Genomic DNA, 21,236 nt, shown 5'->3' with positions numbered 1-21,236 from the left:
ATTGGTGAGTACCTGTATACTATTTTATACTTTATTCATTTTATTGTATTCTAGTTCTTTGAAGATTGATATTCCATTAGTAAGTATAACTCTTAGTAAACCGGAATTTTTAACTAGCTCACACCCCCCGTCTCCCCAACACGCTGGATAACAAAGCTTTTACTGTATAACAAAAACCTGACACTGTAGTAGATACTAAAACACTTCTATAATATCACTCCCATGCCTACCACCATGTGTCAGCTGGTCATTGTTGACTTAAGAGTCAATGTCACTCCCAGAAGTATGGCTTTTTATAGGGGGTAATTTCAAAACTGACTCTGACTTTGAAATCGTGCTGCTCAGTGTGTGGGTCACAGTCAAATGAATGACCTTATCTTTCAGTAAGATAAGGTAATTCTACACTACACTACCACTTATGTCTTAGGTCTACACTACCACTTAGGTCTACACTACCACTTAGGTCAGCAAAACTTATGTCACTCATGGGTGTGGAAAAAAAAAACAACAACCCAGCCCCTTGGGCGACATAGTTTCACTGGCATAAGTGGTAATGTGCACAGCTCTATGTCAGTGGGAGAGCATCTCCCACCAGCAAAGCTACTGCCACTCGTTGTGGTAGTTTTATTATATTGACGGGAGAGCTCTCTCCCGTTGGCATAGAGTGGCTACATGAGCAATATTACAATGGCGCAGCTGCATCAGTACAGCTGTGCCGCTGTAAGCTCACTAATGTAGGTATGGCCTTGGTATCTCTGTGGTCAAAGAACTTTGAAGTTTGCCAACTCAGGCATTTTAGTGTATATATATTGCTGAGTATATATTTCCAAACAAATCACATGAATATATTTATGTATCTTTAAGTGGAAAATGAAAGTGACCAAGATGGGCTGTATCATTAAAAAAATATATCGTATTGCCTCTAAGTTCCAGGCAGCAAATGAATTTAACAGAAAGTCTACAAGGAAAAATATGAATCCATGCCACCCTTTTTATTCAAAAAAGAAACAGAATCAAAGAAGTGTAGGGCTGGAAGGAACCTCAAAAAGTCATTGAGTCCAGCCCCGGCACTGAGGCAGGACCAAGTAACCCTAGACCATCTGTGACAGGTGTTTGTACAACCTGTTCTTAAAAACCTCTAATGACGGAGATTCCGCAACCTCCCTACAAAGCTGTTTCCAGAGTTTAACTACCCTTATACTTAGAAAGCTTTTTCTAATATCTAGTGTAAATCTCCCTTGCTGCAGATTAAGTCCATTACTTCTTGTCTTACCTTTAGTCAACATGGAGAACAATTGATCACAGTTCTCCTTTAATATATGTGAAGAATGTTATCAGTAGGGCCCTACCAAACTCACGGCCATGAAAAATGCATCATCAGCCATGAAATCTGGTCTCCCACTGTGAAATCTGGTCTTTTGTGTGCTTTTACCCTATATTATACAGATTTCACGGGAGAGACCAGCATTTCTCAAATTGGGAGTCCTAGCCCAAAAGGGAGTTGCAGGAGGGTCGCAAGGTTATTTTGGTGGAGGGGGAGTGCAGTATTGCCACCCTTACTTCTGCACTGCCTTCAGAGCTGGGTGGCTGGAGAGTGGCGGCTGGTGGCTGGAGAGCGGTGGCTAGTGGCCAGGCACCCAGCTCCGAAGGCGGCGCCCCACCAGCAGCAGCGCAGAAGTAAGGGTGGCAATACCATACCATGCCAGCCTTACTTCTGCGCTGCTGCTGGCAGCGGCGCTGCCTTCAGAGCTGAGCAGCAGCTGCTGGCCGGGAGCCCTGCTCTGAAGGAAGGGTAGCAGTACCGCAACCCCCCTACAATAACCTTGTAACCCTCCCACAACTCCTTTTTGGGTCAGGACCCCTATAATTACAACACTGTGAAATTTCAGATTTAAATAGCTGAAATCATGACATTTACAATTTTTAAAATCCTATGACCATGAAATTGACCAAAATTGACAGTGAATTTGGTAGGACCCTAGTTATCAGGTCCCCCCTCAATCTTCTTTTCTTAAGACTAAACACATTTGGTTTTTTAACTTTTCCTCATAGCTCAGGTTTTCTAAACCTTTGATCATTTTTCGTTGCTCTCCTCTGGACTCTAATTTGTCCACATCTTTTCTAAAGCATTGTGCCCAGAATTGGACACAATACTCAAATTGAGTGCCAAATGCCAAGTGGAATTGGACAATTACCCCCCATGTCTTACATACAACACTCCTGTTAATACACCCCAGAATGATATTAGCCTGTTTTGCAACTGCATCATATTGAACTAACACTATACGTTTTACAAGAAAATAAACAGTACATTTTGGAAATCAAATATATATATATAAAAAGGGACACTCCGGATTGGTAAACTTGAATTACAGCCTACTTCTTTGTTATGAACTTGCACAGATTTTTGTAGAATCCATGTGGTCCAAAAAGGACTGTGGTATTGTACAGTCATGGCTGGGCCAAATATACTACTGGCACCATACTTCCATAGTACCCTATTTCTTTAGGAACAATTAATTATATGATGTATCTGGTTTTCATACCCTTTTTTCCTAAGCCAAACAGAAAATACAATGCCAGCAGCAGCCCTACCTTCCTAAATCACTCTACACCCCCAGCTCAGTGCTTCTATACAATGGAGCGAAACCAAATATGGGGAAAAAGACAGAATGACATGAGTCATGACAAATGGCAAATAAAAATTAGTAACACATTAGGGAAGAGATCTTGTGTGTCATTTTAAAAAACTCAGAGACATTATTTGAATGGTAACCATCGTTCTGTTGACGTTGCTCTCCTGCCAATACCGAATCACTATGCATTCCTACGGCAATGAGTTTAAGTAATCCCAGCGGCCTTCAAAGGAAAACTGCAGGCACACGATTGTGGCATTCTGCTGTAAATGATGGATTCCCACTTTATATGAAGTTGACTGCATCTGAAGAAGTGGGTTTTTTACCCACAAAAGCTTATGCCCAAATAATCTGTTAGCCCTGGTCTACACTACAAGGTTAGGTCGATTTTATAAGCAATGCGGCTACACATCCAACCCCATTCCGTCGACCTAAGGGCTCTTAAAATCGACTGCTGTATTCCTCTCCGACGAGGGGAGTAGTGCTAAAATCGACCTTGCTAGGTTGAATTTGGGGTAGTGCAGATGCAATTCAACGGTATTGGCCTCCGGGAGCTATCTCAGAGTGCTCCAATGTGATCGCTCTGGACAGCACTTTCAACTCCAATGCACTAGCCAGGTACACAGGAAAAACACCGGGAAATTTTGAATTTCATTTCCTGTTTGGTCAGCATGGCGAGCTCAGCAGCACAGGTGACCATGCAGTCCCAGAATCGCAAACGAGCTCCAGCATGGACTGAATGGGAGACACTGGATCTGATTGCTGTATGAGGAGAAGAATCTGTGCTGGCCGAACTCTGATCAAAAAGAAGAAATGCTAACATATATGCCAAAATTGCACAGGGCATGGTGGAGAGAGGCTACAACAGGGACACACAGCAGTGCCACGTGAAAGTTAAGGAGCTCAGGCAAGCCTACCAAAAGACAAAGGAGACAAACGGTCACTCTGGGTCAGAGCCCCATACATGCCACTTATATGATCAACTGCATGGCATTCTAGGGGGGGACCCTACCACTACCCACCACTGTCTGTGGACACCTGCAAAGGAGGAGTCTCACGCAACAGGGAGGATGATTTTGTGGAGGAGGAGGAGAATGTGCAGCAGGCAAGCGGAGAATCCGTTCTCCCTGGCAGCCAGGACCTTTTCATCATCCTGGAGCCAAATGCCCTCCCAAGGCGGGTTCCCAGACCCTGAACCCAGAGAAGGCACTTCTGGTGAGTGCACATTTGTAACTACACTACGGGTTTAAAAGCAATTGTGTTTAATGTCTGATTTTCCTTGAAGACTTGGGATGCATTTGCGGCCAGTACAGCTACTGGAAAAGTCTGTTAACGTCTCTGGGGATGGAGCGGGAATCCTCCAGGGACATCTCCATGAAGCTCTCCTGGAAGTACTCTGAAAGCCTTTGCAGAAGGTTTCTGGGGAAGGCTGCCTTATTTCATCCTCCACGGTAGGACACTTTACCACGCCAAGCCAGTAGCAAGTAGCCTGGAATCATTGCAGCACAAAGCATGGCAGCGAATGGTCCTGGGTTTTGGTGGCATTCAAGCAACATTCGGTCTATATCTTTTTGTGTTAGCCTCAGGAGAGTGATATAATTCATGGTCGCCTGGTTGAAATAGGGGAATTTTTGTAAGGGAACAGAAAAGGACCATGTTCATGCTGGGCTGTTTGCGCTTGGCTAAAAGGGATCATCCCAGAGAATAGCCACACGGTGGGGTGGGAGGAGGGGTGTGCTGCACATCCATCCGAAAACAGCAGCTCCTCCTTTTAAACAGCAAACCCAACCGGCATTGCTTGCTACGGGAAAGGAAGGCGCTGCAGTTTGAAACCATTCCCACAGGGTATGAAGGCGGAAGAAGATAGCTCAGTGGTTTGAGCATTGGCCTGCTAAATCCAGGGTTGTGAGTTCAATCCTTGAGGGGGCCATTTAGGGATCTGGGGCAAAATCAGTACTTGGTCCTGCTAGTGAAGGCAGGGGGCTGGACTCGATGACCTTTCAAGGTCCCTTCCAGTTCTAGGCGATAGGATATCTCCATTAATAATTAAAAAAAAACCCGCTTACCATGGCTGCCTAGAAACTGAATTCTGTTGCCCAGTCGTGTGTGATGTGTCACCAGACCGGCAGGTGCTCAATATAAAATGTAACCTTGTACCTAAAGCACATGTGCTGTCTGCTGTGATTGGCTTGATTCACTGTGAAAGAGTCTCCCTTTTGTTCTCAGAAATGTATCTTCTTAAATTCTACTCTCCCTTTTTATCCCCCCTGCAGGTGCAAATGTTTCTACGCTCCCCCTATCATCTCTGTCCCAGAGGTTATCGCAGATTAGAAGGCGAAAAAAAACGCACTTGCGATGACATGTTTTCCGAGCTCATGAAGTCCTCCCACACTGATAGGGCACAGCTGAATGCATGGAGGCATACAGTGACAGAGGCCAGGAAAGCATACAGTGAGCATGATGAGCAGAGGCAGGAGGTGATGCTGAGGCTAATGGGGGAGCAAACAGACATGCTCAGGCATCTAGTGGAGCTGCAGGAAAGGCAACAAGAGCACAGACTGCCACTGCATCTACTGTATAACCGCCTGCCCTCCTCCCCAAGTTCCATATCCTCCTCACCCAGACGCCCAAGAACGTGTTGGGGGGGAGGCTCCGGGCACCCGGCCACTCCACTCCAGAGGATGGCCCAAGCAACAGAAGGCTGTCATTCAAACAGTTTTGATTTGTAGTGTGGCTACAATAAGCAATGTGGCCTTGTCCTTCCCTCCTCCCCCACCCCACCTGGGCTACCTTGTCAGTTATCTCACTTTTTTTTTTAAATTAAAAAGAATTTTTTAATTAAAGAAAGAATGCATGGTTTCAAAACAATAGTGACTTTATTTACTTTGCCAGCTGTGATCAAAGCGGGGAGGGTTGTTGGCTTACAGGGAATTAAAATCAACAGAGGGGGTGGGTTTGCATCAAGGAGAAACACACACAACTGTCGCACTATAGCCTGGGCAGTCATGAAACTGGTTTTCAAAGCCTCTCTGATGCACAGCACGTCTAGCTGTGCTCTTCTAATCGCCCTGGTGTCTGGCTGCTCAAAATCGTCCGCCAGGCGATTTGCCTCAACCTCCCACCCCGCCATAAACGTCTCCCCCTTACTCTCACAGATATTATCGAGCACAGATTAAGGTTTCATAATATTTAAAGGGAAAAGCATTTTCACATAAACTGTGGGATTGTGTTCCTTCCTAGTTTCTTGTGTTCCCTTCAGCATTCATTGTTTAAAAAAGAGCCATTGTAAAATTCAAAACCTGGGTTTAGCTTGTTAAAAAAACTTTTTATGTCCTGTCACAATATAAATTAAAGAGAGACAGAAGCAGGAAAGAACCGTTAATGCTGAGAATTTTGCAATCTAATAGACTGCTTGAACATTGTTCTGGTGGGTTGAAATCATCAGAACCCCTTTGGATGGGCTTATTACATTTGTCATTAATCTTTAGGCTCATTATTTTAACCCACCTTTACTATAACCATTACCCTTTCTATTGATTTTTGGACATGCTACAATGTATATTATGAAACGCAGTCCTGGAATACAATGCACCAAGGCAGCACCTGGCCATTACAGTATGTGTAATTACATGTAAGCTTTTCTGCCATTCTAGTTATGAATTGTGACATGCAATTTGTTGTTTACACCTCTATCATTTTTCTCCAAAGCCTTTTATAAAACATTCATGTTCTGCTTTAATCCCATCCATTTTGTATTTATCTGTGGTTCGATCAGTGAATTCAGAACACTGTGTACTGTGAGCATGAGCTGATTGCACGTTGGAAATACTCAGGGCTGTGAACAGGTCAAGATAACCAAGCAGGAGTGACTTGGTTGTTATTAAGAAATGCCTTAATATCAAAACAAATCTTGAGAGTATTCTCCCTTCCGTGTTTGCACATAAATCCCCTTTGACTTTAATGGAGGAGTTTCACTGCATCAACAAGAGAATAATATGCTATGTGGATTACTGAGGTCATGTTAGGATGTTTTAAACAGAAATGGACTTGGCCTGAACTGGTCAGAATGAGAAGTTCCCCAAATTTTGGGGTGTTTTGGTTTGGGCCCATCTCTACTTTTAACTTGAGATGTTCATATCATGGATGGATGCTTTAAACAGCTAAAAAGTTCACTAGCAGATGTGACCATCGTCTGCTGATAAAAAAAAGTTGTATAACCAAGGGCTGGGGAGATGATTATTTAAATATTTTTAAAACGTCTGGGTCCATCCTGTCTGTCTTTCTAGATATGTATAAGGGAGTTTTATAGTCTACAGTGTGCAATATGATGGTAATCAATGTTAACATATGAAAAGCAATGCACATTGGGGAAAAAAAATTGAAATACATGTCATTGAGGCCAATAACTTAGCAAAATTCAAAAAAGGATTGGACATTTATATGGATAACAAATATCCAGAGTTAAAACACACACCTTTTCAATTAACAGTGTCAGCTCAGGGACCTGGACATCACTGTAGACAGCTCAATGAAGGTGTTAGCTCAATGTGCAGCTGTAGTCAAAATATCAAATAAGATGCTAGTATGCATAAGGAATGGGATGGAGAAAGATGGCATTATAAATGTTTTTGTGTTATGTAAATCAATAGTGCAGATTCATCTGGAATGCTTAAGACCCATATACTAATACCAAGAGGAGTCATACTTGTAGACAAGGGCACTATAACAAAGCCCTGGTCTACACTACGAGTTTAGGTCGAATTTAGCAGCCTTAGATCGATTTAAGCCTGCACCCATCCACACGACGAAGCCATTTTTGTCAACTTAAAGGGTGCTTAAAATCGATTTCTGTACTCCTCCCCGACAAGGGGATTAGTGCTGAAATCAACATTGCCGGGTCGAATTTGGGGTAGTGTGGACGCAATTTAAGATTTTCAGAGGAGCCTCTGGGAATTACATCCCCATCTCTCACTGAGATGAGCTGGACTCTTAACATCCTTAGATGTTGAGAGTCCCAGCCTCTATGGCCCGAGGTCTCATTGGCCATTTTTTGCTTTTATACTAAATCTCCTACGTTTCAGCTTTGACATTGCTATTCAAAGACTTGCCACTCTGTGACATTCCCAGGTGACTCCTTGACCAGAGAGCACATATTTTAGGATTGGTTTATGTCACCACTTGGCCTTGAATATAGTATGGAAAAGAATAAACGTCTTGACCCCACTTGCATCTACAATAATAAGTGCAATAATTGATGTAGAAGCAGGAGAAAAGTATCTTTGTAGCCTTTAAAAAGGTCCCTTATCTACTGACATTTCCCAAAATACTAATTTACTCATGTGGATATGGATTCTAGTAAAGCACTTGACTAGAAAGGGAAAGGTGGAATTGCTAGCGCTTGATGATTAATTCTTAAGTAATTGGACAAATGTCACCTCTGGTCATGGATTGCTATTGAGCAAACTGCAATTTTTTCAGCTGTATTCATTAATCAAAATGAATTTACCGCATATTTGCTGCAAATAATTCTTGTCTGTAGCTTGTTTTACCAGTTTTCTGGGAGATTTAAATGAATATTTACTGAATATTGTTTGTGGTCGGACCCAATTCTAGTAATTTCCTTTACATTCTAAGCTTCTCTAGGGATGGAACTTGGGACAAATTCTGCCCTAAGCTATACCTGTGCCTCCAAATTGATTTCAATGTGGGTAGGTGTATATGTGACGGGTTGGATCACAGAAACCCCTTGGGAACTGATGTGCTGAGACTACTTCTAACCCGTTTTCCCTTCCAGCTTGGGACTCCAGAAACTTGCCTTGTTTGAGCTAGACATGCTAGCATGCTGCAAACACAGGTCCAAGTCTGAACCATGTCCCCCAAAAGCTGCAGGCTTAACTGAAAACAGCTTAAGAAGCGTTCCTGTCTCCAACACCCAGATGCCCAGTTCCCAATGGGGTCCAAACCCCAAATAAATCCATTTTACCCTGTATGACATAGCTTGTATGACATAACTGGAATATGTTTTACCCAAGCATATTCCCATAAAGCATTATGGGGTGCAACGTCACAGTGTAACTAGCAGAACTCAGGCCCTTGTTATTTTATTTTTGCTTGTAAAGCACAATACACATGCATGATGCTAAATAAGGATAATAATATCCTAGTAGCCTGAGTGACATATGGAACGTGCATGCATACTTTTGCCAGACTAAAGTCTCTTTTGTTTCTACTTTCCTCTTTTATAGATCTGGATGATCAACTGTCTGTTTGATTATCAACCAAGCTACCTCCCCTACATAATGAAAAAGAAATGCCAAAATTTGAGATTGAGCTTGTCACACAGCTTTTAGATGCTAGCTAAGATCATGTTAGGTATCAGGTTAATATCTGATAAGTTCTTTAGCTAAGGCAGAGGAATAGATGCAATGATCTAATAAACTTTTTCTATTGCTAACTGCAATGACATATTTTAGCCAAATGTGCAACCATTTCACCATAGGCAGCAAACAAAAGACACTGGGGACTATTGTATCCATAGCTCAGCACAGTGTCTTTCCAGATCAAGAATTGCTCCAGTTCTCTGGCACCTAACACTCTGCTCAAAAATCCAGCTCATAACCAGCTAAAGGATTTTTCTTATTGTCTGTGCTGCTTTATCCAGTGGCAGTTCTTGGGTTTCTGTTTTACTATTTGCCACATTTCAGAAAGGAGCAAAATATTTAAACATGTGAATGATCCAATGGACAGAGCACACAAGCCACATCAACACAGGGAGAAGAGCTCAGACGAAGAATCAAAGGTGTAAAAATGGCCTTGAGCATCCCTGCACTGCAACCCCCCTGTCAGGGAATAGTGCAGGGGACCTTGGAGCCAACACAGAGGGATGTGGAGGTCCAACCATCCTCAGTGGAATGGTTCAACGAGAATGCTGTAGGACCCCATGTGGATGTTTCTGTAGGAGCAGGTTGATAGGGTTACCAGGGCCTAAGGCATTGTGGACAGCAGATGGAACAAAAAGACTCTCTCCAATATAAGCTAACTCTAGAAAGTGAAGTTACCAATGGCTTTTCAGTCACGAAGCTATAGTCAGGCATGGTTTATATAGGACAAGATGATCATGTTGGATGTGGCCATCTAGTCATAAAGGAAGACCTCTACTCAGCATGTTTCAGCTGAATGTGAAAAACCCTCAAGGTCCAGCCTATTAGTAGTGCTGCCCATTTAGGACTAAAAAAAAGACCCCTGATATATTAGCATGTGTTTATGTAATGGAACTGTTAAAATTTAGAGAATCTAGAACCTAATTTAACAGCCGCTGTGGTGGGATAAATTGGCATAGCTCTATGACTTCAATAGAACAACACAGATTTACATCAGCTGAGCATCTGGCCTAATACGTGTATATATTTTCCTGTCCCAACACTGAATCCTCCTCAGGCAATAGAAGCTCTTCTCTCACTTTATCATTAAATAATGCATGATTCCTGGCAGATTAAGGTTTGTGACGGTCAGCAAACTTTCTCTCCTTGAGTTATGGAAGTTGCATTTAAATTCAGCCTGGCTCAACCATTAGTGTGTGTAGTAGTGATCCCTCTTCCTCTACATCTAATTCCCTCTGAATCTAATTTAGAAAAGTGCATTATTGATTCTATCTATTTATCAGATCCTGCGGCTGTGGTGCTGAGCTCAGTCTTGGCAGTAACTACAAATGATACAAAAAGAAAAAAAAATGTAGGAGAAAAGCCAGGTATACTGGAAATCTCTCAAATTTACTTAGAATTCAATAGATATTTTGTTTGTTTCTTTTTAGAGAGACTCAGATGTTAGATTTATCTTCAACTCTACGACGCTGAAAAGCTACTGATGGGAAAGACCACTACAGCAATCTCTTTGGCATTACATTTGGAAAAATTGCAAATGCAGAGCTAGATTATGCATCTTTTCTTTGCACATAAGTCAAGGGGACCACTGCTGTTAGACTAAGCTCTTTGGGCAGGGGCTATTTTTGTTCTATCTGTATGGCCCCTAGCACAATGGGGTCCTGGTCCACGACTGGGGCTCCTACGTGCTGCCACACTACAAATAAATACAAATAATTTTTAAGACAGCCCTGGCAAAAATAGGAAATCAAATCCCCTCCTTCCAACCAAATTCCTCACAGGAAGCAAATTCGTCAGCCACTGAAATACAGGTAATCTCTTTACAAATAGTCTGAGAGTCAGTTTCTCAACCAACAAAAATTTGCAAGCTGACAACAATCTTTTCAAGACATCTACAAACTCTTATGAAACTGAAAAATAAACTGTTGTGTAATAACCACAAATTTGACACTGAGTTTTGTCATACTGTTTTCACAAAAGCAAGTTCCGAGAGTTTCATCCAGCTCCTTTCTCCTATAAGCTCCTTCTCAAAGCCAACCAAGAAGCCTTAAAGGTTTTGCATATTCTCACTGAGAAGACCAGATAGATTCTGCTGAATTTAAAGGTAGTTATGAGAACTCTGGCCCATAAAGAAAATATTTTTTCACTTCAAGGTCCCAGAAGCAAAGACAAGGTTTTCATCTCGAGGCCAAAAGACCAAAAACATCAAGACATTTGATCACGGCCTTGGATAGACCAAGAGACTACCTACACTTGACCAGAGCTTGGAGAGCCGAGAAGCGATATAACACTATTACATCCTATTCTTTTTCGAGGCAGCCTGCCTCAATCTTAGGAGGGGGAGTCTTATTCCTGCAACTCAAAATCTGATCACATTTTAAAAAGAAACTTCTGTTTTATGCCTCACTAGTAATTTAGGAACAAGTATGTTCTATTGGAACTATACCTAATCAATTGATATTCTCTCACGGTAGGTAGCTTCCTAGAGACTTCATCATTTGGGGCCTGTCACTGGATGCACCACTCACTGCTGAGCTGGTGACTCCTCCTGGTCACTCTGGGGATTAGTTCTCAAGGCCAACGGCCCCATCTCATATGACTGACATCACATGGGAGCAGTACTGAGGTTTCTCAGTTGTCCTAACAACTTACTTTTTGTAGGGTCACTAACCACTATCTGACAGTTACATTTTTTGTCGGTGCCATCCAGTTCTGGATTCATATCACTGAACTAAAGCCAAAGGGTTTCATATCCCATTACCAATACCCAGAGCTCTTCAGTTACCCCACTTCTTCCATTTGGTGCTTATGTAAAATAGAAAGTGTGCTGACTCTTCATATAAACTCCACAAGCCCTTAGATTCTGCCATGATGGGTGAGCTGCCAGTATGACAGATTAGAGAGATACATTTCATATCTACGTAAAATGTCCTTGCGGGGGATGGATGAGTCAAAGAAACTGTTTCTAAATCAAACAGCCCTGAGTGATGACTGGATTTCTGACAGGGGCATAATTCAGTTTGCATGCAATGTTTCTGAAAAAGCAGCAGCAGGTGGAAGGCTAAACACAACTGGGGACATATTTCCATTCTGAATAAGTATGTTAAATGTGAAGCACATGCTGCTTTACCCTCCTATTTACCACGTATGTGAGATGGCTAGTTTCTTCAGATCAACCACCTTTCACTTTGTGTCAATGTAGATTTGGCAACTGGCATTATCTGGTGTATAACATAGTGCCCCAAACAACAATACTTTGCACTTGTGTATAGGACTATTCATCTAGTAATCTGACAGCAATTCAGAGCAGTGAGTAAGTATTATTCCCATTTTACAGATAAGCATACTTATCTGATATAGACAGGTATAGAGGGGCCAAATCCTTGGTCCCACTCTAGTTGCCTTGCACCACCTGAGTGACACACAACAACTGGAAACTCGGTGCATCTGGCCCCCTCATTATTCCCCCAGCATCAGGAATTCCCTAGGAATAACAGAGCCACCAGAGACACTTTATGCCATCCACCCTTGCAGCCAGAGGAGGAAGGCTGTGTGGACAGGTTACTTTTGCACGCCATAGACCCCTGGCTGCTGGAATGTCCCCTTCAGGCCACAGGCAAAGGCGTATAAATTAAAGCAACCTGGGTGTTGCTCTAAGTTACACTAGGGGTTGGCTGTACGGCTGGGGAGCAGCAAAAGGAGACTTTAAACCACCTTTGTTTTCCCTCCCCTCTCAGCTGCACTGCATGTATCTTGTCACAACTGAGGATCTAGCCCAAAGATGTAATTGGTTCTGCTGGGTGCTGGACACCTCTGACAATCAGGCCACTGATTTAAGTGCTCAAATATGGATTTAGGAGCCTAACTTTAGGCATTGAAGTCAGACAATCTTAGTCAATATGTCTAAAGTTATCCACTAAAAAACTGAGGTATCTAAAATTAAAGGCCATATTTTAAGAATGTGGCTATTAATCTCTGTGCCTCAGTATACCTACCTGTGAAATAGGAATAACACTTACCCACCTTTAACACATGCTTTGAGCTCTATGAAAAATATTTTATAGATTTAATAACAGGATATTTTATGTAAAAGGACATAGGTGACTGATTAAAAGGGTTCTGAAATAAATATTTACTGCTCCAAAATAGTCTATTCATATTATGAGCTATTAAAATGTTCTTTACTGTGACAAATGATAAAATTAACAATTCAACATTATGTTTTAAAACATATCATTTCACAGAATGTTTCAGAAGAATAATGGTTCTTGGAATATTGCATATATTATAGGTTTGTAAATAAGTAATAAACCTCGAATTGCCCTCATTTTGTCTTTTGTTCCTACTGTCATGCTATATATCATGGTGAACATGGGAGGGAATCTTTTTGGATTCATGGATTATCCACATGTTGTCTCACATTGTTAAAATATCACTAATTTTCTTAAGAGATGAGTTGTGAGGTGACAGGGAATGTTTGGTTGGATACATAGCATTATCATGGCAACGAAGGGTAGAGGCTTCCCGTATAGCTGGTATGCTTAATTAGTAAAAACCATTCTGGGGCTGGATTCTGATCTGGGTGGAATTGAGTTGCCTAGCTTCATGAGCTAGGGGCTGAACAGCTGGACTTCAGGGTAGAAAGTCTATTTGTCCTAATTTTAGAGTAATGAGTTAAATCACACATCGTGACTTTGATACAATATAAGGTAGATAACCACTAATGTCGAAAAAGTGACGTGTGATAAAATTTGAATATCAATATGTTATAATGCTGGTAACAGTGGTATTTATGATACTGATGGCATTCAAAAGGTTGATTCACATGAGGACTTTTTTCTGAACTTTTTGGTAAAGTGTTTCTTTGTTACATTTTTGGTAACAACTTTTGAAAGCCTTCTGCATCTTCTTGTACCCTCTCTATGCCTCCTAAAGGGTTAGCACATAATGAGAATTTATAAATACTACAAGACTCACGTTTTGATCTTGCTAAAGAAATCAAAGTATCCCAGCACAAAAGAACCCTCGGTTAACCTCCAATTTTCTTCCTGAATCCTACTACTGAACTACATGTTTTAGGCCTCCGGCAAATCATAATTATGCCAGAAGTTCTCAAAAAAGTCTTAAAAGATCTTTTTATAAAATAAATCCTTACAGGTTGAAAGTCCTTCATTTCTCTATTTACATTAAACAAATTATGTACTTCTAGATATCGTCAAGATATCTACTACCATGTCTGGTGCTTCAATAAATACATTTTTCTGAGTCAAATGGGCTTCTGGGAACATGTATGATGTTGCCCCTGCCCTGAGCATGCACCAGACATGGTAGTCAGGGGACTAACAGTGCTGAACTTCGGTTTGAGTTTGGCTTTAAATGCGTTTCAATGCATGCTGACTTCAGAACTGTACATTTATTTTTTCACAAAAATAATGCATTTGCTTTTGCTTCCATTCAGGTGCTGATTGCTGTGCTACATTATGGAGATTTTCTAAACCATTGAAATGAAGACCACCAGTTACATTTTTGCACTATTCCCTTAAATATTTGGGTGACACTTCAAATGATGGCAGCAGTGTGTGGACTGTGGTTTCTGCACGATAGTACATAGAAACTCTATTAACCTATTTTATATTACATAAAAAACAAACAAACATATTATGTCATAACTGGTACAATTCAATACTTTGCTTCAAAAGGTTAAATGGTGTCTAACAATCTACACTTGTCCTATTAAACTATGGTACATTTAGTTGCTGTACTAGATAAAGGATAGATGTGCGGACTCATATTTCTTACTCCAAATTTTTGCATGATGTGAACCACATTTTGATTGTCTTATGGACACCCTCTCCTCCCACTAAGACCATGTGATATTCCTGTAGCAACACAAGCTCTTGCTTATATGGAAAAGTAATATGGGGAGTAGTTAGTGTGTTCTCAGCTTCTTTTTTAGGCAATTTAGCATCAGGAAACAAGGAAGAGGAACCAGCACCTGTGATAAGCCAGCTCTCTGAAGACCACCAGCAAGTTCTCCACAGATCACAGTGAAAGACTTACTGGCTTAGTGGTCTGAGCACAGATCTAGGAGCCAAGAACTCCTGGGGGGCCCTATCAGTTGTTTGCATACTGCTTCCATCAATTTCAACAGGAGTTGCATACATGCAGCTGATGTCATGATGAGACACCTCTCCACCCTTTCAAGTACTGGTCCTGGCTCCCTTGGTGATGGGGAAGTCTGTACTTCCTGTACTTACATAAATCATTTCCAATGTCTGACATTGGTCCTGCCTGGAATAGGAAGGGGAGGAACTCAGCTTCTCACATTAGTTATCACTCAACCATGGTACCAAACTCACTCCCTTGAGGCAAATTTAACATGATGCCATTTTTAAGCATTAAGAAGCGATACCTTTAGTTCAGGCATGTTAATTATAAGCTGTATAGGTAGTTTAACATCTGGATCCTTGGTGTAGTCCATGGGCACAATGTTCGGTGCCATTTCATGGTATCGGCCGTGCAACCTGCAAACAAGCAAAAAAGCAACCCTTTAAGTAACTAATTCCATTCCATTCAGTAAACAGGCTCACATTGTTTTGCTGCTCTAGGCCCCATTTACTTTTATTAAAACAAGAGTCTTGCTGCTTGAGTCATAGCATTTACGGCCAGAAGGGATCAACTAGTCTGACCTCCTGTATATCACAGAGTACACCAACACCACCCAGCACACTAAATGCAACAATAGAAATGAGACCAATGGAAATGAGACCCACAGGAGACTAAACTATCATGTGCCATAGGCAGAGAATGGGAGGGACCAAAGTGAACCAGTGCTCAAGGCCCCTACAATGGCAGGGAATTGATTAAATGAGATATACCCAGATAATCCTGTCAAGTGACCTACTCCCACACACTGCAGTGAAAGGCAAAAAAACCCCAAGGTCATGACCAATGTGACCTGGGGGAAAATTCCTTCCTAACCCCACATATGGCGATCAGTTAGACCAGGGGTAGGCAACCTATGGCACGCGTGCCGAAGGCGGCAAGTGAGCTGATTTTCAGTGGCACTCACACTGCCTGGGTCCTGGCCACCGATCCGGGGGCCTCTGCATTTTAATTTAATTTTAAATGAAGCTTCTTAAACATTTTAAAAACCTTATTTACTTTACATACAACAATAGTTTAGTTATAAATTAAAGACTTATAGAAAGAGACCTTCTAAAAACGTTAACATGTATGACTGGCACGCAAAACCTTAAATTAGAGTGAATAAATGAAGACTCGGCACACCACTTCTGAAAGGTTGCCGACCCCTGAGTTAGACCTTGAGCATGTGAGCAAGAACTAGCCAACCAAGCACCTGATAGAGAGAAAGCTTGATGCCACCGCAGAGCCCTAGCCTGCGTCAGAGGAAGGAGATAAAAAAACCTCCCAGAATACACTGAGGGGGGAGGGTGAATCCTTTCCTAATTCCTGCCAGTGGCTGGCTCAAGCCGTGAAGCATGAGCTTTAGAAACATAGGATACAAACCAAAAGTGAGCCCCATGGCTGTTGAGCCCTGCCAGCACCATCACAAGCAACCCGTCATACAGTTGCACTCAAATTTGTCCAGCTCTCTCTCAAAACTAAGTTGTTTGACCCACAACTCCTGTGAAAAGGCTGTTCCAGAACCTCACTCCTATGATGGTTAGAAATATTCTTCTAATTTCCAGCCTGAATATGTTCATGGCCTCTGACACTTCCAACTGATGAGCCCTCAGAAATTGTAGCAGAAATTCTTATTATTAGACCCTAAATGGATGACCTTGCACTTTGTACTACTGAATTTCCACCCATTGCTGTCAGTCCAGTCTTCAAGTTCATCCAAATCTTCCTGTATAATACTCCAATCCACCTCTGTATGGACGACGCCTCCCAACGTTGCATCAGCAGCAAATTTCATTAGCACACTCCTACTTCTTCAGCCAAGGTCATTAATAAAAATACTGAATAAGATTGTTCCCAAGACTGATCCTTAAGGAATTCTACTTGTAATCTCTCTCCCATACAATAATTTACCTTTCAGCACAACCTGTTTTCTTCTCTTTAGCCAATTCCTTATCCACCTTACAGTGTTTGTACTGACCGCACCTTCCCTAATTGAATTACATTAATTAAATTGAATTAAAACTGCGTCGAATGCTTTACTGAAGTCCAAATATATTAGATCTACTGACCTTCCCTTATCAGAAAAATCATTTATTTTCTCAAAGAGGGAAATCAGATTAGTCTGGCTTTATCTAACTTTGGTAAACCAGTATTGCAATACATCCCCTTTATCGTTTAGATCTATGAATTTAATTATTTTTGCTTTCATAATTTTCTCTAAACCTTTGCATACTACTGAGAAAAAAAGAGAGCTTGATCCAGTACCTAACATGCAAACAGCAAGTAATGTCCATTAGACCCCTATCAGGGTGCAAAGCAGGAGTGGCATTCATAGGTGTCAGTATACAATAAGCTAGGTATGGAACTGGTGAGTCCGTGGGTGGGTCAGACCCAGTCTATATAATATGTCCACACAGCAAATGTGGCCCAGGGCCATTCATTAGCTGTATTTGCTGTGCAGCTACGCAAGAACAGGATCAGCTAGGGTATGTCTATGCAATTGATATGCAGTGATGCAAGAACAGGGTCATCTGGAATATGTCTAGATTGCTTCTGGGAGCGAGACTCCCAGCCCAGCTCCACAGACTTATGATAGCAGGGCTCACGCTAGCACACTAAAAATAGCTGTGTAGATGTTGTAGCTAGGGGCTGGAGCTTGGGCTGTCAAGCCTGAGGCAGGGGTGTTCCAGCCTGAGCTGCAACACCAAAGCAATGTCTACACAGCTATTGTTAGCATCCTAGTGCGAGACCCCCTAACACTAGTCTGTAGATCCAGGCTGGGAGGCTTGCCCCGGGTGTAGCATAGACATACCCCTCGAGGGCCAATGACCTGGGCAAAAAGGTGTTCAAAAGACAAAGGATACATGACTGTGCTCGTGGTCACCCCAGTGGACAATAGCATCCTTGGTTGGGCCATGGATACATAAACCAAGCCCCCTTTTCTACCTGCACACCCTTCACTGAGGAGATTTTGACCCATTAGTGTAGCAATGAATTATACCAGTCTGCAAAGGATACGTCTATCTCACGCACTCCACATGACTATTTTGCCCACCACTGCCACAGCTGATCAATCAAACTAGTGTGTTGAAATGCGATAGTCTGCTACTAGGTTTTTCCCCATAGAGAAGCAAACCAGGAGCTTCCTAAACCCAATTTCACTCTATAAACACAGCCTATGATGCCAATAATAACAAAATGAAATAAAATAAATAAATAAAAATAATACTAAAATAATAAAATAAAATAATAATGATACATAATCATGTCGTTTAGAGAAGGAACTGGGAGCGGGGGAGGCAGAGGCTTTTTGTATTCACTAAATCCTTAGGTACTGATGTAAGTTTAGATCTTTCATTAAAGCATTACAGCAAATTCCGAACACTGATATGGAGATGCCGTGGCAGTGCTATGGCTCAGTTCTTCACTCAGAGCTGTCCCCACATGAGTTGGGCAAAACTGCACAAATATTGGTTCTAAATGAAGTCGCTTCCAATGTGCTTGCACCCCAACTGTGTCCTTTCATGGCAAATATTCCAGTGAATGAGTTTATGGGTGGCAGCATTTGCAGAAACAGCCAGTTTTAAAGAAAACATTGAAGAACATTAGCAGGAAACAAACTTTTGAATTTGCAAACATGAGTCTTTGCTTCAGTAAACTGATTCTAACAGAACCATCCCATGTGAACAGTGGCCCAGATCCACAAAGGTATTTAAGCTCCTAACTTCCACTGATTTCAAGGAGCCTAAATACCTTGTGTCCAATCAAATCTAACTGAGCTCAGATTCTGGGCATTATATATTCACAATGAACTGCTCTCAAACAACCTGCAGACCAAACATTATTTGCAAAAATTGTCTGGTGACTAATTTTAAAGAATACCACATCTAAGAAAAAATCATTAGCTCTCTGCGGACAATTCACACATAGAATTTCACCTCTTTCCCTAACACACTATTTGCTATAAATTGTTCGCTCAGTGATAATGGCTGCCCTGACAATCTGTGTGTCAGAGATCCAGTCACAAGACAGAAAGCAAAAAAGAAGCAAATACCGGAGAAGGCACTTGTCAGTATCCAGCTGCGATAGTTCAGAGGAGCCCTCGTCTCACACCACTGCTGCACCTTATTATTTGTATTGCAGTAGTACCGAGGGGCCCCACTCTGGGATCAGGCTCCCCTATACTAGGTGCTGTACACATAGTGCCTGTCCCAAAGAGCTTACAGATTAATGAAGATGAGAGACAACAGGTGGATACAAACACACACAGGGGAACAAAGAGTCACTTATAATTAGTGTAATAAGCAGTGGGCACAGTGCACCACCTGCCTTAATCATTGCCAGCAGCATGCCATAAATGGGTTTTAAGGACAGGTTTAGAGGAGGATAACATAGTCGCTTTGCCACTGACATTGATTTGCTATATGTTCTAGTGAGATAAAGGAAACTTAACCTTGGGCTGTACTGGAAAATACAGCAAGGTTTCTCAGTAGTTGCTGTTACTGAGAGCATGTATTCACTTAACAATGCCAAAGGCTCTTTACTGTTGACCTACCGTCTGATCCTGCACACCCTCACTCACAGCCTCAGACTGGATGATCACAATGGTCCCTTCTGGCCTTGGAATCTATGAATAGGTAGCTCCACTAAGTTTAATGGCATTACACACCTGAGTAAGGACTAGTCCCATGGGAAGATAAGGACAATTTTCATTCTCTTTGCAGGATTTGGCCCCTAGTTTGGATCAGTATCAATGATCTACAAGTGAAAGATTGCATTACAGTACCAATTCCCTATGCCATCTAGTCGAGTGCCCCTTGAAATGATTTTATACAGCTATTTGTGCCTAAATATTTTATATCACCTAGCTATACAGCAAGAAATATCTGAAGGGTCTCATAAAGGCTGATCTGCATCAGCATTATAATTTGTCAGCTGTTTCTCTGCAATTCTCCTCAGCTGCAGTCAGTGCATTTCACAGAGAAGCTGTGTCAAGCTGGGATGTGCTCTTTAGTGTCATATGTAGGCCAGACTGTTTTACAAAGGTTTCCAAGAGCAAAATGTTAAGAGAAGTTAATGTCCCCACAGCTATCAAACACAGTTAACCACTTCTAGATCCCTTAAAAAGCTCATTTATGCTTCCAAGATTCCATGTGTAACGTTTTGGCTAAAGTAACTTTTTATGCATTTAGTAGAAAAATGAAAGTCATATTTTTCCTTTACAGGTTCAATTTATTGGAAGGTTTCTATAGGATGTTCTTAGTACTATACGACAGTATGATATAGCCTATCTAGGTACATTTACAGATGTAATTTCATCAAGGGAATCTAGGCACATTATATACAAAGCATTTATAAACCACTGCCTGATTAGCTTGCTGATAATCACCAAACCCTAGAGGACAGAATTATACATCTTGGCTCAGAGCCTTGGCTATGGCTAAGGATCACACAATGCACCTCAGGGGGGATATTGCAAAGACGCCTGACCTGTCTATGCATCTCTTTGCTCGCCGGGTGTAACACAGAACAGCCTAAGAGCTGCTCTAAATTACATTGGCTGTCAAAAGGCACAAGGGCCTGATACAGCAACCAAAGTTTGCTGGACGATAAGGAAGCTCCAGCCATGTCCCCTTTCTCCTCCAGTTATACCTGCTGCACCAGGAGCAGGAGAAGGGGAGGTAGCATAGAAGCCTCTACACTAGCTCTGTGTCATAAACTCATAGATTTTAAGGCCAGTAGGGAGCAGCAGATCATCTGGTCTGACCTCTTGTATATCACAGATCATAGAATTTTACCCAGTAACGCCTATATCGAGCCCAATGACTTGTGTTTGACTCACTGATGTTGGGATCCACTAGGCATAGCTACCAGGTAACTCGGGAGAGTGGAAGGCCAAGGTGTCAATGAAGCTCTTTTGCTCTGGGCCTATCTGAAACCCCCAGACTCCATCTTGTGAACTCTCATCTACTTCTGTGCTAACTGCTTACATGTTAAAGCAGAAATGTATTGGTCAGCGTTTCTAGCTGTGACAATGCGGTTCTGGCGGAACCCAACTGAGAGTGCCAACTCA

At 41.9% G+C, this 21,236-nt stretch overlaps 1 protein-coding gene across 1 annotated transcript in view; it reads right to left on the bottom strand.

Annotated features, from left to right (window-relative positions):
- CIB2 (calcium and integrin binding family member 2) overlaps positions 1 to 21,236 on the bottom strand; it is a 112,706-nt gene that overhangs the window by 27,100 nt on the left and 64,370 nt on the right. The window contains exon 3 of the mRNA XM_024200589.1: positions 15,429 to 15,540. Coding sequence (XP_024056357.1) covers positions 15,429 to 15,540 — 112 coding nt within the window. The remainder of the gene's footprint in view (positions 1 to 15,428; positions 15,541 to 21,236) is intronic.

Source organism: Terrapene carolina, unplaced genomic scaffold (assembly GCF_002925995.2).
Source record: "Terrapene carolina triunguis isolate 2854851 unplaced genomic scaffold, T_m_triunguis-2.0 Scaffold67, whole genome shotgun sequence".
In the NCBI taxonomy this organism is placed as follows: Eukaryota; Metazoa; Chordata; order Testudines; family Emydidae; genus Terrapene; species Terrapene triunguis.
Note: the sequence above shows the minus strand (reverse complement) of the source record. Positions and strands in the feature narration are given on the sequence as shown.